A 21850-nucleotide genomic window follows, 5' to 3' on the forward strand; every position below is an offset into this window, starting at 1 on the left:
TCCCTTGACTTCCGTTTACTTCATCTATTTAATTCATCTATTTTCATATTTCTTTTATGTGTGCATCCCGCAGGGAGGTGTGGCCAGAGAACGAGGTGTTCGGTGCAATTTCCGCCGCACCGGAAGACGAGCTGCTGCTATTGCGTGAGATTTTCATGCACAACATTACAACAGGTGAGTCCTGAAGGGGCTGGGAGACGTGAGCTGGGATGCAATGGAAGCTCACTGGAATCCTGGCCAACATTTTAATTATTGTTTATTACTATGCATTATGAAGAAGGTAGATGGCACATGCAGCCTTCGGTTGACCGTTGGTTTAATTAAAAATGAAAATCTGCCACTTGGCTTTTGCGTGTCATTTATCTTGCGCTGTCCTTCGTCCTGTCCTGTTCCTGTTCCAGCAATCCCGGGCAGTTGGGGGCACTTCCGGTGCAGCATTTTGCATCTCAACTTTATAAATTTGCTGGCTGAAATAAGCCAAATTACAGCGCAACTTTCAGTTTGTGTATGCCTGTGTGTGAGTGTCCTTGTTGCATTGTCTAAGTTTTTGCAGGCTCTGTTTGGCTCTTTGCCTTTTTCTGTGCTCCTTCTGGGTTTTGCTGGCTTTCAGGCAGTCCAAGCTCGTCCTTCGGCTCGCCGCCCAAGTTCGCTTAACAAATTATCCAACAGAAATTCTTGCGCTTCATTAAAAGTAAAAAATGAGACAGCAAAGGACGAGCATTCTCATTCCCTTTTACCATTTACCATTCACCATTCACCATTGGCACGGCCCTCACCCCTTGGCCTGGTTGTTTTCTGGTCCGCCAGGACCTGCCAGATCCTTGGCTCGCTCGACTAAATGAAAATATATTAAACGCGTAATTGTTTTATTTTATTTTTTGTTTTCCCATCCTGCCAAGTGCATTGGTTTGTAAAATTCCTGTTGTTTGCCTCCGTTCAATTTGAAAGTCACTGAAGCGTTGACAATTCGTTGTCCATATTTTGTCCTCTTCTTGTACATCCTTCGTAGGATTTCTCATATTTTTGGCATGGCATGGCATGGCTGACATGACTTTTCAATTTGCCTTCAGATCACCGGGAATGCAAACACAGCGCGATTTGTGTTTAGACACGTCTAATGGCTTTTGCATTTTGACATGCCCTCTATGCATATGGTTTATGTCCCATACGAGAGAAGGTATAGGAGCTAGTAGGTATTTCTTATCTTCTCAGTGCAGTATGCGGTTGCAGTGACTTCGGTGCACATTTTGAAAGCTGCGGTGGCAGCGAAAACTTTGTGACAAGCGTTTTAAAACGCATCCAAGGCTGACGTGTTGTTCTTTTTTCGTACCTTTTTTTTAAATATATGTACCTATATACAATACAAGGACGACTGCGACGCCAAAGATGTCGCCGCCAATGGTAAAGTTTTCAACTTCTACTGTGCCGTGCAGTTAATCGAGATTTTTGTGTGCGAAATTTATGATTTCCGCTGTTGACACAAACTTATATCAAGAGTTTTTTGTGTGCCGCATATATCAGGTTCGGTCTTTAAGGAAAGAGTTATGACCGAATTTATGAACCTTTTCCTGCGCCAAAGTTTCTCTCTCCATAAACTTTAAATTTATCAAGTGTCGAAAGTGTATAAATTTTGAATTATTTGAATGTTTTCATATGAAAACTTCAGTCTCAGATTGCTAGTCTAAAGCTGGCAATCCCTTGAACTAAATAGTTTGCAAAACAGGAAGAATTTTCGTTTTTTCGATTAAAACTTTAAATAACTTAATTAAAAGGGTGCCATAATTGCTTTGGAGTTGAAATTAAAAATGATATTTGCTCATTCTTTGAAAAATTTGCATTCCCCCTGAATTGATTCAATAAGCCAGGATATCTATATAATTTTAAAGCTCAATAAATCCCTTTGTGTGGTGAATTTAATTAATTTTCAATTTAAAGCAACATACCCATATTGCCTTGCAGATGAATTGAACGTTGTCTGGACAATGGGCTGTGTGTGGGTATGCATCCTTTTTGGCCGTTTGGACCGCTGTCTGTGCCTTGGAGCGCCTGCACTGAGGGTGTCTCCCTTCGTCCTTCGGTGGACATGAAAGGGTCTCTGTAGTGGCGCTCAAACGCAACAGCGCTTAAAGCATTCGAAACCCTCTTTTATGTCTGCGTCATCGGTTTTTTTTTGTTCCGGATCCAACCCGGACCGAGAGGGTTGAGCTCGTTAAGCTTCTGAACAAAAAGCGTGACCCGTTCTAACAACGACCAGGGGATTTGACGGGCAGCTTAACGCCCTCCGGCCGCCAATAGATTGATGTTCAGTTGACAGTTTGCCAGTTGCAACAATATGCAATTTACCAGGAACAAAAATACAAAAAAACCATATTAATCCATTCCCCCACAAATTCATATAAAATGCTCAGGCTAATGTCGGGCTATAAAAACCGAATCGGTCCCCAAAGTGGCCATTGAATAGGCCGGTCCGTGTCTCTTTAGTTTTTTGAACTCGTACATTTTATTAATTACCGGCAACCGCAAACTTCATGTAGTATGCTCGCTGCCTGTGGTTTGGCTTTAATTAATATTTTTTTTACCCTTTATACCCATTGGGCATTTAGTGTGTATCAGTTTTATAAAAATAAGAGAGAATCTGCATTAAAAAACATATTAAATAAACTCTCAAATATCTTTTCAAACTGATTAGCCCTTAAGTGTTAATAATATTTGGAAACTTGATTTATCAGAAATTATTAAAGTCACAAATCTCTTTTTTGATCCCCCAATTGTGTTACAAAAGCAATTATCATTTGTGTTAAACATAATCAATTTTAAAAAATTAAAAAAATCACACCCATAGGGTAGAATAAAGTTGCATTGAAGTTGAGGGGTTATTATTAAATTATTTCCTATTATATTAATTCGATTTTGGTTAGGGAAACAGCAAGTGCATTGACACTTTGCATAATTTATAACACTTGTCTGCCCTCATTCCTCTTTCCGTAGTCGTGTAAGCTGTGTTTCAATTTCAAATTCTAATGCAAACGTAATGCCAGAGAAACAGGATTGGAAAAAGGAGGTGTAAGAGTGTAGCATGTGAGTCCGTTTGCTTAGTTAAATCTTAATCAAGTTGCCTCGTTGATTTCGATTTGTGGCGCGCATAATAAATGAGAAGGAGTCCTGTCCTTTGTCCGTCCGATTCCGTTTCCGCTGGCATTTTCGAAACCCCCTCGTGGCAGGCCAAATCAACGCCCAGGACTCGTACAAAAATAACACAAAAATCCACTCAAGTGTTAAAACAAGCACAACAACAACAAAAAAAGTGCCGAGCGCTAACGGGGACAGAGAAGTTGAATATATTCATTTGTACGTGTATGTGTATTATTTCAAGTCCTGCCAAGTCTGTGCGCCAAGTCCTTAACTGATTTCCCAGCGCAAACAAGTTGGTCTCTCCAGTTGTTCTCGTTGCCCCGGCACCGGCTCCAGTCCTGTCTCCGTGTCGCGTGTCCTGCCTGCATCCCTACTCTTTGTCGCGCATAAAAATACAAAGTTTATGTTATGAACACAAATAAAAACAAAAGCACACAACAGAGCTCGTCCAAGAACAACATAACCGAAAGTGCGCAAAAAAATACGAGCTGGGAAGAGAATAAAATACAATAAAATGAAATAAAATATCCACAATGGCACACACAGCAAGAACAGAGTCATTTGGACACAACAGAACTGAGTTCTGAACCAAAAAGTTTCTACACTCCAAACAACAATTAGTTAAGATCCCTTAAATCAAAGACTTTTTATTAAATCTTCTTAATAGAATCTGCAATAAAGACTATTACCTTGCAACTGCGGGAAGTAGAAATATAAATTACTTTCATATTTAAATAATTATTTTTTTTTCCAAGTGTTTCACCTCTTGGCAGTATATTTGCAACTTGACGTGTCGGTGTCTGCTGTCCCCGTTTTCCAAATCCAGTGGACCAAAGAGTGCGATAGTAGACGTCAACCACAAAACCCAGACTCACATACCCTCATACTCAGAGTTCCGGATACGGATGTGGATAGTCCGGTGATGACACTTACTCAATTAGGTGCCATGACTTGGCGTTGGCTTGACACTGATTTGCCTTTCAGCTGACCATTTTTATTGGGTAGTTACTTTCAGTTTAATAGCTCTCCATTCGTTCACCTTGATTAGTTTATCTGAATCTTGTGTTTTGCTCTTCATCAGAAAGATTTTCCTTTTCAATTTGCTAAGAAATTCAATAAAACTCTTTTGAGCTTAAACCGTTTAAAGTTGATGGGTTATCAGGTTACTTACTATTTTTATGGCTGAAGGAAAATATAAGGCTTTGAAAAATGTTTAAAAAATATTTTATTTAATTTAAAAGTCAAACATATTTTTTGTTTTTTGCCATAACCTGTTAATTGAAATACTTTCGTGTAAATTAAAAAAAAAAATTTGATAGGGCTTAACGGCGTCAGATTTACTTTACATATTTTTGGATTTTAATGGCCATGTTCGTTCATCTCTTGTTTGTTTGTTTTCCTTATTTCCTCCCTTTTATATATCTGGGTGTTTTTCCAACTATTCATAAATAAAACAACACACACAAACCCCACCTGTGCTCTCACTTTCCTCATGGGAGCTTCGAGCCTTTGGTCTGCCAGCCGCTGTTGCCGGCAATGACATTCAAAATATGTAATGTGAAAAAATAACCCAAAAATTTTAACTTTAAATTGAAAAAAGAGAAAAGTTGGCCGTTGGGCTTACGAACTTAAAAAAACTTGTCGCATTGGTTGTGCGTGTGTGCGTGGAGTGTGGAATTCTACCTCCAGTGAACATAAAACGTTGCATACTTTGGGGACGCTCGCTCACAACTGGGCGACAATAAAAAGCGGTAAGAGTGGCGAAAAAGGAAGTAGTAGGGAGCGGGAATAGAGCGTAAGGTAAAAGTCATAACGAGTGCAAAACCATGAAATGAAATCGTTATCCCATCCCAAAATAAACCACTCCACCTGCCACGGTTCCTTTCGTGCTTTTCTTTTACTCTTTCACAGGCAAATGTGGTTTAAAACCAGGATATGGTGCCTAGATTAGGATACCCTTTTGAAATACATGTATTTTTTGGCTTGTGGTTTAATTATATAACTAAAACCACAAAGAAAACTAAAATTTACAAGCTTTTACCGCTGACCACAATCAGCATACAAAAAGTAAAAAAAAAACTCAAATAAATATATTCAATTTTAATTAAATCAATTTCAATTTACATCCTTTTTTGTCACATGAAAATAATACCGAAACCTATTTTTTTGAAGCTAATAGGATAGAAAACTTCCGTGAAAGCTAAGAGCCTCGTTTGAAAGCGTATAAAAAACTCAGGCTTTATTGCATAATGCCGGCTCGCTTTTTTCACATTTGACATTCGTGGGTACAACTATGTGCGTGTGTGTGTGGATGTGGGTGTGGCATAACATACACACGGCTTGAACGCCCCCCGACGCACTTGGGTGGTTTGGGCGAAGGCAGGGCTGAAATTAAGCAATGTGTCCCTAGAGTGCACTACGTTGCGTATACGTAATGTGGCCGTGCTTTTTGGCTGCGGTGCATTAAAAATGAATGCAATTTAAAGTTGCCACTGCCATCCCCCGATACGACGGTGTATGGCTATCTCCCTGGAGTTTTCCCAGCGCATCAAGAATCCACAGAATTTTTTGCATATTTATATGTACATTTGCACATAAACGCCAAAGGAAAAAACTCAGTATGTAAGTTTGGCTTCCGTTCCTTTTTTATGCTTGACTGACGCTAATGGAGCACCATTTGGCTGCACTGCTCCGAAATCAATTAGATAAAGTTTTTACGCAGCTGCGCTACCAAATACGAAAAAAATAACACACAGAAGCATAAAATGTTGATTCCCCGAAAGTTGAAAATTGACTTAGGACTGGGGTACGCCAAATGAAAACGGATAGTTGAATGATATATTTGCAATTAATTGTATTTTCCTACCCATTTTCCATTTTTTTAACTAGTATTCGGAGTATTTATTTAAAAGCTTTTTAAAAGTCTGGCTTACAACCAGTTGGCGAACAAAACATGTCCTCCGTAACATCCGGACTTTGTGACCTTTTTCGCTTCCTGCGTCCTTTTTTTCCGTGTTTCCTTTGAGAGTGCTTATTTGGGTTAATCAGAGATAATGTCATTCTGGCCTATACTTTGCAGGTAGCCTGGCATCAGTCAAAAGCCAACTGTGCATTGAGTGCTGACAGGCCACTTATAAACGTAAATGGCAATGGGAAAAAAGTGAAATGCCACCAGCCAGTCAACTCGCTTTGCAAATTTCCCAACGACTCTGACATCTTTGCACCCATCAAATTTTCAAGCAAAAAAAAAAAAAAAGAGAGGAAAATTGATTTCAAATGACATTTTCTCATGAAACTGTCGCCGTATCCGTCGCTCTGTTCATCCGTTGGCACAAATTTCGTTATATTTTTATGATTTTACCATTAACCTTTTTATTGGGCACGCATTTCGGTTAACATTCCCGTCCATTCCCATGCTGGAATTTGGTTGTTATTGAATACCGGGCCTGCCCCGCTGCAATATTGAATATTTAATTACTGCCCATACGAATGAATGTCCAAGGGCGCATAACAATTTCTTGACATGTGCGCCCAGTTCCCCCAATGTGGCGACAGTTTCAGCCTCGGTCTGCTCGCCGCTGTTCGCCTTTTGCCTTTTTATTTTTTGTTTTTGCCCTTTTCCCCCGATGCTAACGACACATATTGGAAGAAACAAAAACGCCACAAAAGGACCAGAGAACAATAAGATGAAAAAAAACAAGAAAAACCAATTGACTTTCATTTTGTCGGCCATTTTCACAACATCGTTTGTACATACATACATATGTATATATGGATTATATAGTAAATATATGTATATATGTGAATGCTTCCTGTTGCTGAACGCAATCATCTGATTGCAGTTTCGATGTGAAATAATTGGATTTGAAATAAAAATGTTCCTCGTCTTGTTGGGTCTCGACCATTTAGCTTCCTTCTGGGCATTTCCCTGGGTGGGTGGATGGTGGTAGCTGGTGGGGGCTATTGGCATAATTTGGCCGTGGCTTTATTCCCATTTGTAGCCAACTTAACTGTCGCATGTGTCACTAATTTAACGTTTATTTTTATTGCCCAGTTTGATTGGTTTGATCTTGAGTTTCAATTAGGTTTCGAGTTAATCGCTGGAATCTTAAAGAAATCATTGGTGGGATATAAAAGTGAAATCAATATATTTTATAATATTATTAATAAAATTTATCAAACGCCGTTTTACTTACTTCAGTTTAATATTTTATTTTAAATAAACATAACCTTACCTTAATCCGCTTTAAAAGTGCAAAAATGAACAGTGCATTTACCTTTCAAATTAAAGTTTTCAATTTTATTATTTTCACATTTTGCTCAATATTTGGTTTGCATTAAAATTGTGTTTGTTTTCGAGAAGATTTCATAAAATGTTTACTCTTTTGTCTTTACACTTTAATTGCTATCCATAATTTCTATACCAATAATACATTCCTCTTACCTCTACTTTACTTTAATTTTCAAATATATACCTTAGTTTCCTTCATCAACCCATTTGGCAGAACTAATCCTAACATTAATATGTGTATATCGAACTGCCTCTCTGGCAAATATTTCATTTTGAACAGCTACCACACAAATATTGTTTGTTTGCTTGCTGGCTTGTGCTCAGCGATATTTTTATATGTATTTTTATTTCCTATATTTTCACAATCAGTTTTGGTTTTCTATTTACAAATACACATGGAAAATTATGTTGTACCTATTGTTTAATTTTACTTATGGGATGTCTTTTTTTACTTTCGGGGAATTCAGTTTTTGCTGAAATAGTCGCCCGTTGTTTAATTAAAATACTGAATGTTGCCGGCATTTTGGCTTAACTAAATATTTGCTGCGTTTTTGTAAATAGAAGTATTTGTTTAATAATTATTTGCTCGGCTTTGTGCCACAATGTGTCTCGCTTTTGTCATTTTTGTTCTGTATATATCGGTAAACGTATATGTATTTATATATATAGACTTTAGGCTAACGCTACAAACTGTACGTCAAATATTTGGCAATTAGTTTTTGTTGTTATTGTGGGTTTTTATCGCATTTTACTTTGATTTTCGACAAATTAAATGCAAATATTAACGTTACTCGAATTGCGTTGTCCGGCATCCGCGTCGTTCTATTTTACTTTAGGTATTTTGTTTTTTGTTTTCTTACGTTTTTTGGTTGGTAAATTTTAAATATATACGATTTCTATGGAAATTGAAATTTGAGTTTAAGTAAACATCGCTACAAGTAATTGCTATTAACTATAATTTACAGTTTTTACGATTCAATATACAGAGCAATTAAGTTTAATTATTGTTTGCTATCCATACGGCCGAGTTGCCTATTTCGAGTTCTGTTTTCTATCCTCTCCTACTCCTTCCCAGAGCCGGTAATTCCTAGAGTCCGCCCAATTATGAGCCGTTATTTACGGCCCAAAACAACCGCCAACCGCCAACTGCCAACTGCCAACGGCCAATGGCCAAACAATGGCAACTTATTTTCACATAATTTTCTAAATCGCCCCCATTTACGGTCCCGAAATGTCGTCCAAAATCCATTTAGCAGGCAAATAATTACGTCCTGGCCAGGACCAACTTTATTAACTGCGCTGGGAGACAAAAGTCCAAAGACCAAAGTCCCAGAGTCTGGGTCCTCGTATCCATCCCATCACATACCATCGAGATTGTGCGGAATGCGCTCGGAAAGTGTCAAATATCGAATTAACTCATTTGAGTTGCCTTTCCTTTTCTGGGAAACTTCCTAAATCTTGGCCAGCTGGTCAGTGTCATAAGCAAAAAGTCCTTGGAAACCTTCATTAAATTTGACAATGCTCCAGGACTAAACCGGACCGGACTTTTAGGTCCGGTTTCTTTTGTAGGCGAATTTTGTGCTGTGCTGGCAAACCAAAATAAAAAGTATAAAGGATGCCCATTGCCCTGAAACTCTCAAAAAACGTTTCCCCTTCGTCCTTCGCCGGGCTGTCCCTGCTGCCGACACTTGCCCACTTGGAAGTTCCTTAATTAAGATTTTGTGCGTTTTGGCATCAGACTCCACTCGAGTGGAGAGGAGAGAGGCCATTGAATCCAGGGACTCCCTGCCAGCCCCCAGCATCTAATCCCACCCAATCGGGCCTAGACGGTTGGTCAGCATTACTTTAATTGTTGTTCGGAGCGTTTTGTGGGGCATTTCGCTTTTGTGGCTGAAAATAAATCCTTCTGAATTGCTTAAGCGCACTCCGCATGAACGCCTCTTATACAGGCTTGTATCTATCTGCACTGGGAGAAATGTGTTACGGACTTGAAGCATATGAAACAATATATAATATGAAACAAATCTAGAAAGTTGTGTTCCTAAAGTATTTTTCCAAGTGCACCCTTTCCGAAAGCTAGCTTTCTCTGTTTCCTGTTGCTGTCGCTGCTCGTGTGCACGCGCCCTCGTCTTGTATTCCAATTACAAAGCCACAAAAAGTTGAAAAAGCTGTGCAATGACTGTGGTTCCAACGGGGGTGGTGGTGTTGGTGGTGTCGGTGGTGGTAGTGGCAGTGGCATCTTCAGTTCGGTTTAGTTTCGTTAAGCGGTCGGGGTCGGAAGATTGTTGCACAACTTTTTATCGCGTCTTAATGTAATTGTTGTGTTCTCTGGTCGCTCAAGACGTCGTCCTTTGTCCGATTCCTGCCCCATTTTCACCCCCCTAAAAATAGAGCCAGCCGCGTGTCCTGTAATTTGATTTGCTGCCACATTATTTTGATGCCTTTAGATACTTGTATCTGTGTTGTGTGTGGGTCGGGCCATCCCAAATAGTTTTACAACATTTCACTTTTGGCGTGGCAGATTAGATGTCTGGCCGATTGGTTGGATTTACACCATATGTTGTGTCGGTCAATTTGTAAAACGAGGTTAAGTGCGGGCTTATTCGGGATGAGGGTGGCTGCTTCCCCTCCTTTAAAGTATGCTGTGCAGATGCCGGAGGGTGAGAGTTTTGGGTGGAATTTCACAAAAGCACAGGGGCGAAACTTTAATTAGATTGCAATTTTAACTCGGGGAATCTCAAGCAGCTGACAGAACTGGGTTCAGATGCAGTCAAGCATCGAATTAACAGCAAGTGGACGGCAGGACACCAAAGGATAAAGATATTGAATTTATATTGAGACTGGAGAACCAATCGTAGACACTCATCCGCCTTAGTCAGCATCATCAGCTAGCCAACTTCTTTCTGATTACTGAATTGAGCCTGTCATAAACTAAATTGTTATTTAATACTTGATCGATATTTCATTTTTATATGCATGACTATCGAAACACTTAATCTTGCCAACCGGACAGGCACTTATATAAAGTTAACGGGCACTGCCCGCCAGTAAACTGACCCAAATACGACCACAAGATGGACACTGGCCCTGGCTCCTGGCCTGGCCTGGTTTGCTCGTAAAACTTTGCCGGCGTTGGCTATTTGGCATTTGGCTGCTTGTCTGCCCTTCCCTCTATACACTCGTATATCTAAAAGCCATTTATGACAAATTGTTGCTGCCAACCGAGACGCTAAGAGGCTTGCAACGTGTGGGCGGCGTGGCATCATAAATCAAGCCAGGAGCCAACTCCAAATAATATATGTAATGCTCGGCCTGACTTACTGAAATACATAAGATACGGGAATATATTTCGCCAAGTTCTCAGTTGGATTGCTGTTGAAGTTTTTGAAAAGTTTCATTCGAAAAAAGTTAGTTTGTTGTTTCTTAGCCCATTTCCAATTTTTGATTGTCGTTCTTTGGCTTTTTGAGAAAGGCGTTGATAGTTAATATTATTTTATTTCTGAGAGTGGAAGCTAAATATTTGTATCTTTACCGTAAAATAAAAATAATTGAAAACAATGTAGAAACTATACTTTTTACTTAGTTGGCAGTTGTCGGTATTAGAGCGGGCCCTACTCTATGTTATCCTAATTTTGTTCTCTACTGGAAGGGCGCATATTGTCGCTGACCAAAGACGGTTTGTCACCAGATGCCCAGTTTTCGGGAACTGGGAGCCATCAGCCTGCTGCTCACCGACTTAATAGCTGCAGTGGATGAAGGTCCAGAAGGTACTCCGCCGGTGGTGCCACCCAGATCGGTGGCAGCCATCCGGTCTGCCCGGCAACCGGAGACTCCGCCCCTGCCGCCCAAAAGCTCCATGGGCAGGCTGGAAACGACTCCTGGTGGCGGACTGCTGGGCGCCATCTCAATGTAGTAGCTATCCTCGCGGCTAGGGGAGTGCAGGCTTGTTCGACTGCTACTTCCGGACGAGGAAGAGGATGTGGAGGCGTTGGTGGAGGCATTGCTTCCTGCTAGCGACGCGCTGTAGAATTGGTGGCACCTCTGCTGTTGCTGCAGTTCGCGGGCCTGCAGATTGTGCAACGGCGAGCTGTAGGGCGCCTCTCTTCGAGTGCTGTGATGCCACTTTTGCAGGCGGGCCGGATCCGTCGAATTAGAGTTGACGGATCCCTGATAGTGCAGGAAGCTGTGCACATCATCACTCTCGGTTAACTGATGCCTCTGATGATGCGGACGTAATTGTCCGGACCGGTTGCCCCGCTGCCACGGCAACTCGCAACGATACACGTGAGCCAATCCGGCCAGCAGAACTATTACCAGGATGCAGGCGACCAGCAACATGACCCCAGGATGACTACCGGACATGTTGTGCAGAGTTTCTTGACGCTGATCCATCAGGTGTTCGGGCTTGGACTCGGTTTTCAGTTCTACATAGGCTTTAAGCTGAGCAAACGTACTGAACTCTTCCTGTGATGCCGAATCTCTAGGCGTATTCACACTGCTGTGCTGATGCGGTTGCTGCTCGTGCGGCAGGCTGGATGTTGCCGCAGGACCTGCTGCTGTCGTGGCTAAGGTTTTAACTGCATGCTTGGTGCTGTAGGTCATTTTCTTGATACTCAGCGATGGCTTCTTTTTGTGGCTTTTGCTCGGCGACTTTGTGTCGCCAGTTATAGCTTCCGGCTGCCGCTTATCAGTCGCTAACAGTAGCTTTTCCTTCTTTTGGCTCTTGTCCAGGAAATCCGCTTCCGTCTCGGCATCCGCCACCGTGGCCGTTCCTGGCAGCAACAACTGCTCAGCGTCCACCAAAAGGACATCGCCCTTGTGCATCAGCAACGGTGTGCCAATTAGATGGCGATCCTTTACATGCAGCTGCAATGTTGTATGTTTGTGCGGTGGTGTTGCCGTTGCTGTTGCCTTTTCTGTTGGGTATTTTAATAAAGTCTCCTGTGCCTTTTCGTCTGGCATTTTGTCAGATTTTTTGCCGACCTGAGAAATTTTTTGTGGCACTTTAATTGCAGTTGCTGTTGTTGCTGGCGCTGTTGTTGTTTTTGCCCCATCGCTAATGTTCGTTGGCATTGTAAGTTGTTCGGTTTGGCTGGAATTTATTGCTGTTGTTGGGGTTTCATGTGTTTCTGTTGTTGGTGCTGCTGTTGCTACTGCTGCCAAAATGGGAACCGTTGATGTTGATTTTTCCCCAACCAAATTTAGCTGGCTCTTCGGTTGTGTTCTTGTTGTTGCTGTGGTTTGTTTTGGCTCTTGCCTCTGCAATTGGTCTAACGAAGTTGTTGCTGTTGGCCGCAAAGTTTTTGCGGTTGACTGGACGGTGGCGGTGTTGCCAGCTGATTGGGTTGCTGTTGCTGCTGTTTCAGTAGATGTTTCTGCTGATGTTGTTATGGCTTCAACTTTGTCGTTTTTTGAAGCAATAACTGCTTCAGTGGTTGCTTCTGCACTTTTTGCCTTTGACTTTTTCGCTTTTGGCAGAGCTTTTGGCGTGGAAGTCGCAGTGACACTTGTTAGGGTGCAGCTGGGTGGCTTTGTGTCATTCGCAGACCTTATTTCCTCACACTTTCTGCCACTGCCAGGGAAGTTCTCATAAAAGTCATGGAACTGCAAATACTCAGATTTCAGATCCAGTCCTCCGCTGCGCACAGGACTCGACTGACCCACTTCCATTTGCACCGACCGGCAAGGACTTGCCCATTCGGCGATGCCGAGCAAGTCGCTGCATCGGATGGGATTGTCCTCCAGGAGCAGGTCTCGCAACTGGGGCAGTGTGTGAACTATCGATTGACTCACACTCTCCACTCCCGAGGACTGGAGGTTCAGGGTGAGCAGCTTGGGTAGCGCGAGGGCGGGCAGGAAAATCAAACGATTGCCGGAGAGGTCCAGGGTCTGCAGGTTCACCAGACCCACGAAGGCCTGGGGCGGAAGCTCCATTATTTGGTTGTGCTGCAGGAAGAGATGCTCTAGCGAGGGGGGCAAGCTGCTGGGCACTCGCATCAAGAGGTTGTGATCCAAAAACAAGGACTCCAGGAGCTCCAACCGACCTAGGGCGTCGTCTTCCACGTGGGCAATGCGAGAGTGGGAAAGGTCCAGGTACTGCAACAGAGGATAGCTGTCCATGTCCCCGCAGTTGATGGCCTACAAAAAGAAAGATTATATTATTTATATTATATTTAAATTGAATAAGTTTTTATCTCATTATAAAATTATATAAAAATTACTTCAAATTTCTTGCGCAATAACCGTCTAGCCACTTAACTTTTGCCGGCACTCAAGAACTTATTGTGTGGCGCGAAAGTCTGGGGAAATTTGATTAGTGGCTGACAAAGAGGGAAAGTGGCAGTGCGAGTGTGAGTTGCATGCCCGGCATCGACATTGTTTAAAAATTAACTTAAATCTGCTATTATAATTACTTCAAAGGACTCGACGCGACTTGCCCCTTTCTGTGCAATCCTGCGCGATGCCCTGAAGCCACGTAGCTCGTCTACTGCCAAAGTAAACATAGACGCGACTCGTTAAATGAAACGAGCCAACCCGGCAACCATCGAACCAGACAGCCTGCCGTCGTCTTTGTCCTGCGGGCGGGCTGGGAGGTTTGGGGTACAATTGGTAGAATTGTGGATTTCTACTGCCTACCACTAGGAAAAGGGAACTGAGAGTCGACAGCCGACAACCGGCGGCCCCTAAATGCCATAATTTGCCATGAAAAGGCTGCGTGTTGACTGCCGATAAAGTCAGTGGCACTGGCAGTGGCAGCAGCCGTATCAGCAGTAGTCGGCCTGGTCTGCCGAACAAATTAAAATGGCTTGGCAACAAAGGCGCCCGGGAGCAGTGATGAGCCACTTCAGGAACCAAAGGAAAAAAAACTAGTTGGTTACTACACTTAACGGAAAAACATATAAATGTAAACATAAAACCGGGCATTTTAAAGAAAATGGATTTTTGGAAGTTACAGCTTCGCGGTTTACTTTTTTAGGCATAAAGCAGTTTAATTTTCTTTTTATTCTCTTAAAATATAAAAGTCTCCAAACTAGAAGAACCTTGCTAAATGTTATTTTTTTTTCTAAACTAGAGCTATGTTTTTTTTTGTGTAAATTTAATTTTGGCTCCTGTCTTGCCTGTCTCAGCTGCACGTTGGCTGTTGGCTTAAACGTGATTATGCTTATGCCAATTATCCTTATTTTATTAATGCCCAGGCTCGGCCTGGTGCCTCTACCCCTAGTGCTGGTCCTGGCCAGGCTCCTGCTGATGCTTTTTCCCGCTCCTGTTGCTCCTGTTTATATTGCTGCTCCTCAGTGCCTTTGTCTCTGGCCCTAAACAGCTTACGAGGCGGCGTTTTTGCACCTTTTATGGCTTCCGCCATAATCGAGCGAGCGACAAAGGCGGCTGGAGCAATTTATGCGCCGCATTTGTTTGTCTACACTTGAAGCCGTTTAAGGATAATACCTGGGCGAAAGGAAGCCTGCGGACCTGCGGCGCTTTATGCTCATAATGCAATCGGGATTGTCTATTTTTGTGCCCCTTATAAATCTGTTTGCCAACGTTTTGTGCAAGTGTTGGCAATTCAGCGAGGCGGAGGGCGAAGAGCGTAGAGCCGCGCTAATCTCCTGCTCGTGTTGCTGCTTATGTCAATCAGCCTGCCAGGATATACATATACATGAAAGGGAGAAGAGCTCGCTGCCGCCTTTTTCTGACTTCCAGTGCTGTCCGGCTTTTCACCTCCCCCTGCGATAGCCTTATTGCTTTTCTTTTCTTATTAAGACTTGAACGCGCCCATTCCATTATTTTCCCTTTGTTTTACACTCGCATTTGTTGAAAAGTGAGAAGTGCACTTTGCTATTCCATTGTGTGGCCACATTGTGTCTTAATTACGTTCTTAACTAGACTTGAGTGGCGTGTCCTGTTAGCCGGACTAACGGGCTTAACAATGCCTGCAACTGCCACTCAAGGAAAATACTTTCCTAACGGAGGCCATGTTCTTAAACAGGCTAACGTTCGCAATTGAATTAATTAGGGTGTTTTGTTTTTATTTCTGGGGCTAGCACTACTAAGTTCTCATTGAAATAAATAGTTCACAATATTCGATTAGGACCATATACTCCTTCCATGCATTATTCTTTATTTTTAAAGGGGATGCCTAAAAAAAAAATTGCACAAAAAAATGAAAAAAATATTTTGTTCTCAGATTTTGATGCAGTATTATGGAAAATCGATGCAAAAATCATTTAAGGTATTCCGCTCAAAAATAAGATTGAAATTGGCCAAGATACAGCCATCACATGGGGCCATATAGTCCTTCCTGCATCGCTCTCCACTTTTGAAGGGGATTCCCCAGAAAATTTAACAAAAAATTAAAAAATATTTTGTTCTCAGATTTAAATGCAGAATGGTGGAGAATCGGTCCACAAATCGTTTAAGGTATTCCGCTCAAGAATCGGATGGAAATTGGTCAATATAGTCCATATAGTCCTTTAATGCATTTTCCATGTCTATAACGACACAGGAGTGGATTCCGAGAAAAAATATATAGTATATAATATATAGGGTCTAGGCCCTATATAGTATATAGTATATAATATATAGGGTCTAAAAATATATAGGGTATAGCCAAAATTATAATAACCTCTGTATCAGTATGAAAGCTTTCAGTTATTTTTAAACAGACTATTTTTCGTATATTAATTTTTCGAATATTTGTAAACCCTATGGTAGCTATTTAATATTCATCCCACAGCTTTTCTAGCAAACTCGAACTTGCAAAAAATCAATAGGAATTTTCCGTTTTTATGTAATAGCTCCCAATGCTAAAATTAACAGCACATAAAATTTTCCTGTGATCCTTCTCCACTCCTTCTCTCCCCTGTCTCCTCTTTGGTTTTTCTTTAGAAAGCATCGAAGGCGGAAGTAAAAGAGAGACAAATAAAAATGGCAGGGGCAAAATTTAAAAATAACAAAGTGTAAATCATACGCGTGGTGAGATTGCCTTGCGGTTGCTCTGTTGGCTTGTTTTCTGTGATGGGAGGAGAGGAAAGGGGAGGGGGCATTGGGGGATGAGTGGCAAGTGGGGCCACGACGAGGGGCATGCCACAGAGGGCAAAGGAAAACGCACTCAAGCACGCAGAGTGCGCACAGGCCACATAACAAATGCTAATTAATGGCAAAAGGGAGCGGTGTGCTTTCAGGGAGCATAATGGAGCCTGCCGGTGCAGGACTCAAGCCTGTATGACGCCAAGGACGAAGATGGCAAGTGTCTGTCGGGAATGTGCCGTTAATTGCCGGCAAAAGCGTCGAATTGCGGTTCATTGGCTCAGTAGACGTTCTGACATGGTTCATTTATCGATCACACACCGAAATAGGTTTCGTCCTTTGGTATAATATTTTAATACATTTTTGGTGGCAGTATATCTTTTAAAATAATAACCCTTTTTGGGTTTGATTTAAAATTAAAAATATTTGTATAATATATCTTAAAATATATTTTCTGTGTACTCACCCGCAGCCAGTTGTCAGATAGTTTGAGGGTCCTCACTGATTGGGCAAGTGCTGCTGGCACCTGGCAGAGTCCTGTGCCGCTAGCGTCCAGCTCCTTGAGACTCCAGGAGGCGACAAACTCCTGCATTGCCCCACCTACCTCCGGATTGTAGGCAATCGAAAGGCTGACCAGATCAGGGATTCCCTGCAGAGCTCGTATCGCAGAGCCACTCAGATAATTGTGCGATAAATCCAAATGCTGCAGATTGGGCAGAGCCAGGAAAGTCTCGTAGTCGATCTCCGAAATATTGTTGTGGTTCAAAATTAAAGTCTGCAACTCCAGCAAGTTGTAGAAGGATTCTCTGGATATATTTATGAGCTGATTGTGGGCCAGATTTAGGTTCTTGAGCTGCGGCAGGCGCTCGGAGAAGAAACTAGAAGAAAGCTGCCTGAACTTATTGCAGGATAAGTCGAGTGTCACCAAAGGCAGACTGTTACTGTTGTCCATCAAGCTGAGGGGGATTTCCTTCAGGGAATTGTTGCTCAAATCCAGTTGTTGTAATTGCTTAAAGTTGTCCAAACTCAGGCTGCTCAGCCGATTGCTGCTGAGATCCATGGCTGTGATCACCTGCAAATCGCCCTTCCACTGACCATCACTGCTGTTGAAGGTCCTCAGATCCCGGTGAGTGAGGTTCAGCTTGTTGGCCGGGGCATTTAACTCCAGCTCCCTTTTGTGGCGCTTTTGCTGGTAACGCAGTTCCCCCCGAAAGCTTGCCGGTTCGTTTTCGTCCCTGAGCATTCGGTGGATACTCTGGTAGCTGAGACCCACATCCTGCAGGGATAATTGCTGTTCCTCACGTTCGGCAGCCGCTCGGACTGCGGTGGTGCTGTCAGCTAACACCCCCGTACCCGTTAGCAATGTCCAGGCCAAAAGCAGGGCCAGGCCTAGATCACAGTGTTGGTTATTCACGATTTTCACCATTTTTGCCCCAGTTTTTCCCGTCTACTATTATTTTTCGCTTTTTGGTTTTTCCTTGTGTTCCTTTTTTGTATAAATTGGGAGGTAGGGTTTTCTGCTTCTCGCTCGAGAATGCCTTTTATTTCACTTGGAATTTATGCTCGGTACGTGCGAACGTTTAACGTTCAATTTTGAATATGGCCATTCGCTGCTGTTGCTGTTGGAAGGACTCTGACTCATTCATTTCCTCGTTTCATCCGCTCGTTCATTGACTGTTTTCTGGGACGTCACGTGCGCATCTCGCCTTTTTGGCCAAACATGTGACAAGTGTCAGCGGCGGATGTCGTCCGAGGGCAATGGCTGCGTTTCCGGTCGACCGGCGGCCATTGCTCGAGCTTGTTAAAATTTCATTGCATACCCCACGGGGCCGAGTCGCAGAATTTTTAATTAAATCAACTTGATCATTCTATTTGGGAGCGTAGCTAGCGTTTTGGAATTGTTTTACAATTTTAATTGTGCGCTTTTGTGTTTGGATTTGAATATTTTTTCCCAGCGAGTTCCGCTTTCATTGGCCGGCTAATTGCTGTTGAACAAAACGCAACTCAACTCGAGCAAATGTCAATTAAAAAGCAAGCATTCCTTCCACTCCTGTTGTTGACTGTTTTTTTTTTCCTACTTTTTTGTCTTGTATTTTTATGTTTTGGCCCAACTGTTGTCACATTACAATGGGAGAACCACTCCCCCGTCGCAGTGGCTGTCGTCGCGTGCTTAAAATCTGTAATAAAACGTGAAAAAATTGCTTGTAATTACGCTCTTGTTGGCTGTTGTTTTTCTTGTTGTTGTGTGAATGCAAAATGTGCCAAAGGTAAAACTTGCTTTTAATTCCCTGACAACGCGGTGTCTGTATGTGTGTTTACTCTTTTGTTTTTAGCCTCTCCCTTCTGCTTTTTCCCCTTTTATACCTTTTTAATTTCTACTCTGGCTTTACGACTTCAAAGCGCTTTGGCTGTTGGCTTTAGTGTTATTTTTATGCTGATTGCAGCTAATGAAAATATAATTTCAACACGCTCAGCAACAAGCCACGATTTTTGCGATAGAATTTCGAGAGGATGCACACTTTTGGGCCCCGCTAAGCTCCCGGTAATAAACCCAAAACCCAACCGATGCCGTCATATGTGTGGATGAGGGGGTGCGTGTGCCGGTGCCTGTGCCTGCCATAAATCATTTAACTGGGTCATTTCATTTCCGGTGCAGACAAGCGACAGGAAGGCCACTCCGGCAACCCAACTGTCAACTGACAACCCACAGCATCTGGCCCCAAAACGACGCAAATTTGATTTACTCATTGCCGGCCTAATGATGCACAAATGTGTGTGTGTGTGTTTGTGCTCTTCTCTCTATGTCCTTTTGTGTCCTTTCCCTTTTCTTAAATTTTTTTCATTTATTTTGCAGTCGGACAACTCGATCCTGCGAAATTAATTTGTCAATGTCTACTTAAAGTCGAACATGGCATTTTGATAGCCCACCAGCAAAGGTATAATAACCTGTTTGGGAAGATTGCAGGACATTGATGGATGGTCAGGATAAGTGATTGGAAAGTTTTTAAAAGCCTCCCATTTAATGCGGTGCTTATGCAGACTTTTTTGGGGACTCGTAACACTTTCAAAAGATTTGCAAATTAAAATTCATCTGATTTTTACAGGTTTTCAGTAAAAATGATTCAGTTCTTTCCATATATTTACCATTAAAGAACTGACATATTGATTTTCCGGAATTTAAGGTTAAGCTCTCCTAGTGATTTAATAAAAATATTGCCATGAAAGCTTTGTTTGTCGACGGCTTCCCTGTCATTGCCCACAAAGTATGTTGAACATCCAAGCATACAAATACCGATTGGGGAAAAACCGTCCCTGGCAGGTTTACGTTAAATTTATTGACAAATATCATCAAGGAGCTGGCGTTTCATTTCATCTGCTATTGCCGTTTGCTTACATAACAGTAAAATTTGGGCCATAAGTTTGGCGACATCCCCCCCTAATACCAGCCTCGCTCCACCCCACACCCCGTTCAGTCAGACAGGCAGATGTACGCAAGTCAATTGACATGAAAGTCGATTTCAAAAACCAACAACAAATAGGGGAAATATCAACGGCAGTAGCAGTAGCAGTAGTAGCGGCAGCAATAACAACATGAGCTGTCTGTTTGCTCGCCGAAGATTGACGCATCCCACTGTTCCCGGTGGGGTGGTGTCCTTTTTTGGTTAGTCCTGGGATTGGTGTGGGCTGGAGATCCCCATCCAGGGAGCATGGGTGCGCCCCTCCCTGTGCTTGTCAGTTTATTTTATGCCAGCTTGAAAATAATTTGCAAATTGCTGTGCCATATTTTTCCCGTACTTTCTGGGGCTGTATTTTATGATCATCCATTAGCGAGGGTTGTTTGAAGGAATTTGCTAGTGACTTTATTGCATATTTATATGATCCTATCACCCCTTGTGTTTTTCTTTGTCCTTTTCCTGGTGAATATTTTCGTTAGTTAATCAAATGCCCGGGACAAAGCCAAATAACTTGCAGTGCAGTTCTCCAGTACATTATTCGAGAATGCAGATGCCAGGAGTGTCTACAAAAGCAAAGAAAAACTGGACCAAAAGCCAACAGCTGTAGCCAAAATAAAAAACAAATTCTACTACAGAATGATAAAAAATTAAGGAGGAGCTGCTTAAATAAAAATCCAAGGCGCACTCACAGGGAGAGCTGAAATTGGATTTTGCAACCTCCTTTAACCCCGAAGCCCTCTGTGATTTATTCTATACGTACTTAGATGGCCAAACTCAAAGCTAAACCCGAATGCGAACCCCGAACGGCTTTATCAAGGAATGCAAATGCAGTTGACAGCCAGGACAGCCATATGCCTGCGGAAATACATTCAAAATAAAAAGTATAACTACGAAAATATATAAGGGAAGATGGCAAGATCTTTCAATGAAAGTCATATCTCATTTTTAAAATTCACTATTTTTCGAAATACTTTATATAAAGCTGATATCAAAAAAAATACTCATATATTCTTTCAAAAACATTCTCCAAGTGCAATTTCCCATCTTTTGGCACGCCCCTGCTTTGCACCAATGCATTTCATTGAGTGCTCGACTTGGTGGATCGGTGGTGCCGTTGCTACTTTTTGCTTCAGTGGCTCGCTCAATGGTGCAACAAAACACACACAAAATTGTATCTCTGCCCGTCTCGGTTGGCTGCAGTTCAAGCTCAGCTTTTTTTGCTGGCCCGGTGGCGTATACGTAATGCGCTGCATTTACTTTTCTTGCCTCGACTCCCTCTCCTTCTATCCACCTCTCACTATGTCGCTACTTTATTTGTATGGAAATGTTACTGCTGACTGGTTTGTCTTTGTGCCCGGATTTACTTTGCCCAGCATGGGCATGGCATGTTTATTGTTTAAGTGCTCTTCCTGGAGGTTTTTCATGCATTTTTCTCTATCCTAGCATTTTTTCTTTACCCTTTTATCTCTTTGCGCCTTTTGTTTGCTTTAGTTTTAATAAACTTCCGCTTTACCCTTAGTTTTTATACAGTTCGCCTTGTGTGGGCCAAATGTCTTCTAAAGTCTACACATGAATATGCTCTAGGGGACTTGATTAAATGGTAATATAAAATACGTAAACCCAAAAATAAACTAATTAAATAAAAGCTATTTGAATGCAATTTTTTTAAGGCAAATCTTATTTTTTTTTTTTTTATCAATATTTATGATAATTTTTAGAGTGTATGGTCCCGACCATTCAGCGATTCCGGCATCCTGCAACCCAGCAATCCTGCAAAAAACTCAGCATCTGTGTCAATGTCAGGCACGTGCGGGCACGTGGATATGCATGTGGAACTTAAACTGCGTGGCGCTGTGGCATCTTTAAGCAAAATGTCCAACACTTGGCGAACAATTTGCCACGACACTTGGGCGATTTTCAGCTATCGATTCGCTTTTATTTGCTG

The 21850-nt window shown here is 42.1% G+C and overlaps 2 protein-coding genes across 3 annotated transcripts in view; one reads left to right on the plus strand and one right to left on the minus strand.

The window, feature by feature from the left end:
• Positions 1–21850, plus strand: part of LOC6500366 (protein timeless homolog) — a 72700-nt gene that overhangs the window by 25756 nt on the left and 25094 nt on the right. The window contains exon 11 of the mRNA XM_001953024.4: positions 74–174. Coding sequence (XP_001953059.3) covers positions 74–174 — 101 coding nt within the window. The remainder of the gene's footprint in view (positions 1–73; positions 175–21850) is intronic.
• Positions 7253–21850, minus strand: part of LOC6502647 — a 31881-nt gene continuing 17283 nt past the window's right edge. For both annotated transcript variants that reach the window (XM_032449890.2, XM_001953026.4), the window contains 2 exons: positions 16917–18627; positions 7253–13561 (listed from right to left, as the gene is read on the minus strand). In XM_032449890.2, coding sequence (XP_032305781.1) covers positions 11105–13561; positions 16917–17876 — 3417 coding nt within the window. In that variant the 5' untranslated portion in view covers positions 17877–18627 and the 3' untranslated portion in view covers positions 7253–11104. The remainder of the gene's footprint in view (positions 13562–16916; positions 18628–21850) is intronic.

Source organism: Drosophila ananassae, chromosome 2L, assembly GCF_017639315.1.
Source record: "Drosophila ananassae strain 14024-0371.13 chromosome 2L, ASM1763931v2, whole genome shotgun sequence".
Lineage (NCBI taxonomy): Eukaryota > Metazoa > Arthropoda > Insecta > Diptera > Drosophilidae > Drosophila > Drosophila ananassae.